At 39.2% G+C, this 8126-nt stretch overlaps 2 protein-coding genes across 6 annotated transcripts in view; both read right to left on the bottom strand.

Annotated features, from left to right (window-relative positions):
• The window catches only part of LOC107679038 (adenosylhomocysteinase 2), a 28768-nt gene extending 26858 nt beyond the window's left edge, over positions 1–1910 (bottom strand). Inside the window, exon 1 of the mRNA XM_016474452.1 lies at positions 1428–1910. Coding sequence (XP_016329938.1) covers positions 1428–1613 — 186 coding nt within the window. The 5' untranslated portion in view covers positions 1614–1910. The remainder of the gene's footprint in view (positions 1–1427) is intronic.
• Positions 1911–4519: 2609 nt separating this feature from the next.
• The window catches only part of LOC107679058 (nuclear transcription factor Y subunit alpha-like), a 7986-nt gene continuing 4379 nt past the window's right edge, over positions 4520–8126 (bottom strand). For 4 of the 5 annotated variants that reach the window (XM_016474488.1, XM_016474493.1, XM_016474476.1 and 1 more), the window contains exons 6-8: positions 6892–7052; positions 5551–5724; positions 4520–5462 (exon numbers count right to left, since the gene is read on the bottom strand). In XM_016474488.1, coding sequence (XP_016329974.1) covers positions 5256–5462; positions 5551–5724; positions 6892–7052 — 542 coding nt within the window. In that variant the 3' untranslated portion in view covers positions 4520–5255. The remainder of the gene's footprint in view (positions 5463–5550; positions 5725–6891; positions 7053–8126) is intronic. The other variant, XM_016474484.1, reaches the window with a different exon arrangement.

Genomic DNA, 8126 nt, shown 5'->3' on the forward strand with positions numbered 1-8126 from the left:
AGGCAATGTTTTTCTACAGCTTGGCACTGCAAAGCATTTTGTTGTCTTCGGAGCCATCTTTATCGTTTGGTTTCTGGGTAGACCTGCGTTTTGCTCTCGTTATTTACATGCGCGAATCGGTGGGCGGGGCTAAACAGGCAGTGATGTAGAAGTAGGCGTTGATCTTCTTCTGCGGAGGCGGGGTTTAGCCACACTATCACATCATAGAGCGGCACATTCCACAACCTGTCATTTTGGCAGACTGGCTTCAATATAAGCTGTTTTTAGACTAACAAGAAAGTTTTGAGTTCTGAAAATTACAGGATGTTTTTATAGTTCAATGACCTTTTACATGTCAAAAGATCAAGGGAATTTTGATTTCTCAGTTCATGACCCCTTTAAAAAGTGATTTCAGAGATTATTGGATTAAAAATGTGATGTTTAACCGAATGTGTTACTTGTCATTTCTTTGTAATTGTCTGTGAAACATACTAGCAATTTCTGAAGGAAAATTGTTTCAAAGTAAATCCTACACCAATTTTTTTCAGGACTGCACACGCAGTCTCTTTTTAAAGAGCATAAAAGTGCAAAATGTTGCCACTGAAAGATTTATATGAACACTTAATTACACACTATCCAAAATCTGATTTCTGAAATATTAAAGAGTAAATGTGAACGTCAGCACTGAATTTGATTTGGTGCTGAGTGTAATGCAGCTGAAGAGGAGCAGCAGAACAGCCCTTAGCTCTGTTGTATAACCAGCGGACAACTAGATGAGTGAGTGGGCAGAGTAGTGTGCCTCTTTTCCCACCCACCCACTCACACACACACACACACACACACACACACACACACTTACACACTTCAGAGGGCCACACTGAATACATTTCCACAATCTGGACTGGATCATCTTTCCTTTCCAGTGTAAATTATCTATCTATTAATCAGTCAATCTATCTATCTATCTATCTATCTATCTAGGCTACATCTATCTATGCTGTATCTTCACTCTTTGATCTATGCAGTGAAGTGCCATGACACTGTTGTCCTACATGCAATTCTGGGTTGATTTATTTTCTTTCTAGAAAATCTGTTTAAGGCATTTATGAAAAAGATACACCATTTCCTTTAGCTTATATAATAGATTACAGCATTTGACAATTTGTAAACTGCAGTGAACAGCGGTCGGTGACTCTGACAGATGTGACAGTCGGACCAGCTCAGGGAAAATTACTGGATGCGGCGAGAAAGAACTAAAGAATATGCGTCACGTGGTTCTAATAGGCTCCAGCACTCCTCTAGTTCAACTCTTGCCGGGGATAATCTTTCCTGATGATCCTAGTAAACTGAGCAACATGTCCCAAACTCAAGTGCGATGTTTTCAGGACACACATAATGTGTGTTTAGCCCATAAACAGCTAGCCGGAGAAAAGACACGTCCCTCTTACCTTTTTCATGGATTTGTGGGTCGGGACCGCAGTGAATGCGGCGGACAGCTCGCCGACGTTCATGTTCACGTCGCTGTTCTTCGTGCCTGTCATCGCGGAGTATTTCTCAGCAACGTTTTCGCTCTCTTTAAACTCTTTGCTGGCCTGTTTCACCTCCAGCTTCGCATCCTCGCCACAGTCTGTCATGGCAATCTATATCTATGCGCTTTCGGAGCCGTTGCCGGTGGTTTTACGCGATAGTCCTTCAGCTCTGTTACTGTAACCTTTCGATTCGTCCTTGTGTTGCTGGAGCGCTTCAAAAGCTCCGACTATCTCAAAAGCGGAAGGGGTGATTTCGCAAAACGTCTGCAAGAGAGGAACAAACTGTCGAATACGGATGCTAGTAAATAAGAATGTAGTATCACTCCAAGCCGCAGTGGACCTCAGATTATTATATTTGACTGTCCGGTTGACGGCCAGCATCAGCGGTGGGCGGGGCTTGAAGGCGAGCACCTGCACGCAGAGGAAATTGCACGAGAACTGTTTTAACGGTGCATGTAACGTAATCTGTCGGTTGTAAGACCTTATTTTAAACAGTTCTAGTCAAACATAACTAATATTTACGATAATATTTTTGAGAGGTCAACCTCGTGAAAATACTTCAAAAATTGTATGTAACATTATTAATCCGAGTTGAATATAGTTTGAGAAATGTAGGCCCTATTCTTCTCAAAACGTATTCAGAATGTTAACGGGAAACAATTACGAATTGAATGACCTGTATGATATAGGATTTAAATTGACAGTTGACACAAAAGTTAAAAAAAAAAAAATCTGATATAATTTACTCAAAAGGTTGAGACACAAGAGGTTGCATCTTTTCCATACAATGAAAGCAAACGGTGAAAGCTGCTAACTCTTTTTGCAATCCATTAAAGAAAGTCATACAAATATGAAACAGCATAAAGATTACTAAATTATTATAAATTTGTTATAATAGTAAGAATTACTGGGCCCCAGCCCCATGGTTGAGAGCCACTGCTTTGAAATATCTGATTTCAATCACAGCGAAGTAGATTAAAACACTGAACTGTTTGAATTTGGATCATTTACAGCCTTCTTGTGCTCACAAAGATTCTAATAATAAAGACAAGTTCACAAAGCATGATCTTTCACAATGCGTTTCGCACACAATTTTTATCAAAATACAGGTTAGATGACTTCAATGTCCAACATAACTCAAATTGCATTTCCAAGTAGGAACTAGATGAGCCAGGATTACAGTAACTGGATACACAAACCTCAGTCAAATTACAAATGATTGTTGTATCAAAACACTAATGTAAAATGACTTCATGTTATGGGCGAAACCTGTATAAAAGCTTGGGAAACAAGAACACCCTATATGACCGGTGTTTCCTTGGTGATGAGGACCGATTTCCAAAAAATGTTGCCCTTTTCCCCATGCCAAACATGTACAATACACTGAACAACACCACAATTAGCTTGTAAGAGATAAACCTACATCATTTCCATGTAACTTCCCACTTATAAATTCATAGGCCTGACATGAACTGTCCATAATGCTAAAAAAGTAGAAAATCAAACAGACTGCCTTGGTCTTCATGATGCAATTAATTATATTCTTGTTTGTTCTACTGCCACCTTTGAAAAACATTACGGTAAATGAGTCATTACTAACTGCGTATTCGCAGTCTCTCTGTGGTTCAATCTACGCTTTGCTATTTATTTGCTTTTTAAACCGCAAGCTGAATTCATTATGCTGTACATTAACAGTAATGGCCCTATGTGTGTCCTCTGGAGCAAATACAAGTCCACGGAGAGAAAACAGATGGGCCCCTCCTTTCAGTGGAAGACATGAGACAGCAGGAACACAGGTTAGTCACACTATCACATCATAGAGCGGCACATTCCACAACCTGTCGTTTTGGCAGACTGGCTTCAATATAAGCTGTTTTTAGACTAACGAGAAAGTTTTGAGTTCTGAAAATTACAGGATGTTTTATAGTTCAAGGAACACAGGTCACGATGAATTAGGACTGTCTGTTAGTGTTGCGTTGGAGACGGTGATTCACACTGGTGTAAATTTGGTCCTTCAGAGTTACTTAAAAAACACACAGTAGAAGTTCTAGTGCTATGACACCCGGATCATCTGGACCACGGCCTCATCTCCAGTCTGGTTCTGGTCCTGTTGTTCCTGCAGGGGAACGGGAGAGGAAGAGGGTCAATCATTACCCTCACGCCTAATTCAGATACGCTTCACTCAGCACCTCTAGAACACATTTCACTCACAAGTGTTTCCACTAGGGTTGGGACACCATGATTTATAGCATCAAGAAAAGCACTGAATAACCAAGAAAAAACAGTGAAAGGTTTATGTTTACCAAGCTGTCACATCATGGATTTCAGGGAAATGGCAGCTATTTAGACTTCTGTTCTATAGAACTGTTTAACGTTACAGACTTCATAGCAGATATCTGTTCTTTTCTAGTCAGGGAAGTATCTGGAAATATTTTTAAATCCCAAAACATTTAAGAGTAAAAATTACTTGACAAGACTTGATAAACAGGAATATGCATCACAAGCCACTACCGTTCAAAAGTTTGATAAGATTTTAATGTTTTTCAAAGTCTCTTATGCTCACCAAGGCTGCATTTATTTGATCAAAAATACAATGATGCATGAAATACAATGAAATATTACTGTTTTACATTTTTTATTTTATTTATTCCTGTGATGGCAAAGCTGATTTTCAGCAGCCATTAGTGCAGTCTTCAGTGTCGCATGATCCTTCAGAAATCATTCTAATGTACTGATTTGGTGATCAAGAAACATTTCTTATTATTATCAATGTTGAAACAGTTGTTCTGCTTAATATATTTGAGAGACTGATAGATTTTTTTAAAAGAACAGCATTTATGTGAAATAAAATTTGTAACATTTGATTGAATATAATGCATCCTTGCTGAATAAAAGTATTGATTTTTTTTTTTTCAGAAAAAAAAATGTAATTAAAAAATAAATAAATAGAAAAAACTTACTGATTCTAAACTTTTGAACAGTAGTCTAATTTGGTTGCAAACTTGTTTAACCTTTTGGAAGTCAGTCAGAATGTTTATTCAGAATAAAAATCACAACATGTGACAAAAATGAACACAGTGATAACACTGCATAGGTATGAAATCCAAGCACAAGGACAGAACCAGATCCAATCCAAACAAAAAACAACAACAGTAATGCTTCCTCAAAATAAATGTAGAAAACAAGATAAAAATATATATATTCAAACAAATCACATTTCTTTTAAACTGGTCCCTCAAAAAAATCATTTTCATATTTTTAGGTAGTGACTTCATAATTGAAACTGACAGAGTTTGCCAATGACAAAGCATTCATGCTTTCTTAAACCTTCATGCTGTTAATAATAGTGCTTGGACCAAACAGACAATCACGTGATAAAGTCAGTCACAACGCATTAGCAATTCTCAGTCCTGAAGAGCTGCATCAGTAGAATGCAGGGAATATCAGTGTTTTCATCCTGATTACGTCATAACAGTGAAGAGATGATCTTTTTCTTGTTAAATATGGCAGAACAGGAAATCTAAGTTCAGATAGACAGGTCATAAAATACCACACAGCAGATTTAGCAGATCATGCAGTCTGTACACACGAATGCTTAACTAGCAATGAGACATGATGGGACAGACTCAAGCAGCCAACAAGCACAGGAAAAAGCAGGAGGTGATGCGTGCAAGAGCAGCCAATGACAGCATGTCACATAAAGAAAAGAGCGAGAATGAATCTGCTAAGGAGAGCAAAGATGAGCGTCTATGCGAGGGGCGAAGTGTGCTCAGGCAGCCAATGTGAGCTCGCGAGTTCGGTGGCATTGCGTAGGTCTTCCTGCTTGACATGGCCCTGCGCTCTCACCTGCATGGCCAAAGCCATTTCTTCTTTCTCTTTAGGTGAGAAGAACCGTCCCCCGTCGCCACGCTTCCGCTGCATGGCGTGTTTGTGCCGTGACTCGTGAAGATATTTCTGTAAGAGAGAGTAAGGAATCAGCCTGGATATGAGGCATAATTCATGTCAAAATACCTATTTTGGCATTCAGAAGAGGAAGACTCACCCTTCTTTCTTTAGGGATCTTGCCCTCTGCCTCTAACTTGGCACGAGCTTGGCGTCTTTTTAAGATACGGTGATATTGCTTGGCATTAACATACAGCGGCTCCTCTTCGAGCATCTCGGTCCCTGGCAGAGGGATTCGTTGGATGGCTGGCACAGCACCACCACCCGGCACCATCTGGCAGAGCGGGCAAGAAAGGGGCACGAAGAATTAATTTGGTCTGCAATGTCCAAAACATTTAATCAATCAATCAAATCAAATTTTTAGCAATCCAGTGATCAGTCAAGTGACAGTTAACAGCTGAGAACAGAACACAGAACAGCTGAGTGGATCATTTGTGAAGAAACGACGGGCAGATATCACCCTTACACTTGAATCAGTGCTAAAGATTAACACACAGTGGATGGAGGTCGCCACTTTCCACTTCCTTCTGAGTAAATCATCAAATCCTAGGAAGATTCCTGAAACTAGGATTTTTTAAAATTTTAAGACACTGAATGCTATTATGTATGTATTAAAGGAATAGTTTGTCTAAAAATACTTATATACTCTGTCATTAACAGAGTAAACCTGTTTGATTTTATTTCATGGGACACAAAAAAAAAAAAAAATGTATCCTAGTAATTTTTTAATGTAATGAAAGTGAAACCGGGGATCCAGGGTGACAAAGGACAAAGAAAGTACCATTCACATTTCATAAAAGTGGTCAGTTTGAATTTAGATGTGACAATATGGCATTATATTTCAATTCAAATCTTCTTAAGTCAATCAATAGCTTTTTGAGATAAAGAGACCAAATTTAAGTCACTAATCACCAATAAACTTCTTTTCCTGTGTAGTTCTCATATCTAATTCCCACTTCTGCATATTCAAACGTGCCACATCATCATCAGTTCATCTGAAACAAAATAATCTATGACTCCTCACATCCAATTGAAATCATTTAGTCTAAAGGTGTCATTTTTGCATTTCAGTGAATTACTTAAATTTCACCACTTTTTTGATACTTTTATGGTACTTTTTTGTCATTTTGAAACTTGCCAGCTCAGATCCAAGATCCAGATTGTTTTCTTTGTAACTTTGTAATTGTAACTGAAATAAAATAAAATATAGATATCAGATGAAAACTAAATGAAAACTAAAATTAGAAATGTGACAACGAAATGTATAAACATTTGGAAAAACATTTGGGTGAACTATCCCTTTAAGGTAAAATCACTCGTATGTCTGCATGTGAAAAGGGCTAGTCCAAAAGCAAGGTGATTGAGACTTAACACAGCATGCATACCCCCCACACCTGTGATGATGAATGAATTAAAGGGATGGTTTAAGTTTGTTAGATACCTCATCAGGAGGTCTTACCATGACCATTCCCCCAGCGTTCACTATGTTTCCAGATACTGGCAGAGTAACGGTAACTGTGCCCTGCCCGCTGTTGGTTGTGGAGGTATTAGCCTGGACAATCTGAGTGCCTGCCAGGGTGCCTGCTGGGATGGTGATCATGCCTATGGATGGGAGAGAACAAATAGTTCTAACCTGCATAACCTTCAGAACAAGTGTGTAGAATGGTATAATCACTAGGGTTGTGTCGATAGACGATAGTATCGTGTATCGAAGATTGTCAGAGATATCGACGATAGCAGATGTCTTTGTTGATAGTCAAGACGATATTACACTCATTCTCCTATTAATGTATTAAACTATTATTATTATTATTATTATTAGGCGACTTATAATTCGGCTATTATTATCAAATTGCCCTGCTATTTCACATCAGCTTCACACACTCGCGCAAATGAGGATTAGAGCCTGTAGCCGGTGAAGGAGTCTCCAACCACAAACACAGACGTACATCGTCTGCTTATATAAGGTATTTCATTGCACTTTAACAAGTAATCTGAACGGCCTATATATGTGCAATATTTTACCGAGCCGTCACTAACTGAGTTTAATGCCACAGTTATGCTAGAAAGCATCTCATTCTTGTTTCTGTGGCGGTGCGTCGGGCTCGTCATGGGGCGCGTGGTCCAGAGCGCTGTATGACTGATGTAACAACGTGTTTGTTTATGTCCAATATTTAGTATTAAACTGTTGGTCTTTAAAATAAATCTACTTTTGATTTTCACCATTGACTGATTTTGCAGACCTTTTATACTGATAACTTCTGTGTGCCGATCCGGCAAACTTGTCACAGGACGCGCGGTCCTAATAGCAATGTATGACTGTTGTATCCATATATATATTATCCATATATCCATTATTTTCCAGCACTGCCTTAACCCTCTTGGGCATGGAGTTCACCAGAGCTTCACAGGTTGCCACTAGAGTCCTCTTCCACTCCTCCATGACGACATCACGGAGCTGGTGGATGTTAGAGACCTTGCGCTCCTCCACCTTCCGTTTGAGGATGCCCATGCTTGGCCAATCCATCACCTTTACCCTCAGCTTCTTTAGCAAGGCAGTGGTCGTCTTGGAGGTGTGTTTGGGGTAGGGCTGCACGATAAATCGCATGCGATATTTAACGCGCATCTTATCAGTAAAGCCGGTTCTGTAATCAGCGGTAAATCTCCATCACGTGC

The sequence above is a fragment of the Sinocyclocheilus anshuiensis genome, unplaced genomic scaffold, assembly GCF_001515605.1.
Source record: "Sinocyclocheilus anshuiensis isolate Anshui unplaced genomic scaffold, SAMN03320099.WGS_v1.1 scaffold13, whole genome shotgun sequence".
Taxonomy (NCBI): Eukaryota; Metazoa; Chordata; class Actinopteri; order Cypriniformes; family Cyprinidae; genus Sinocyclocheilus; species Sinocyclocheilus anshuiensis.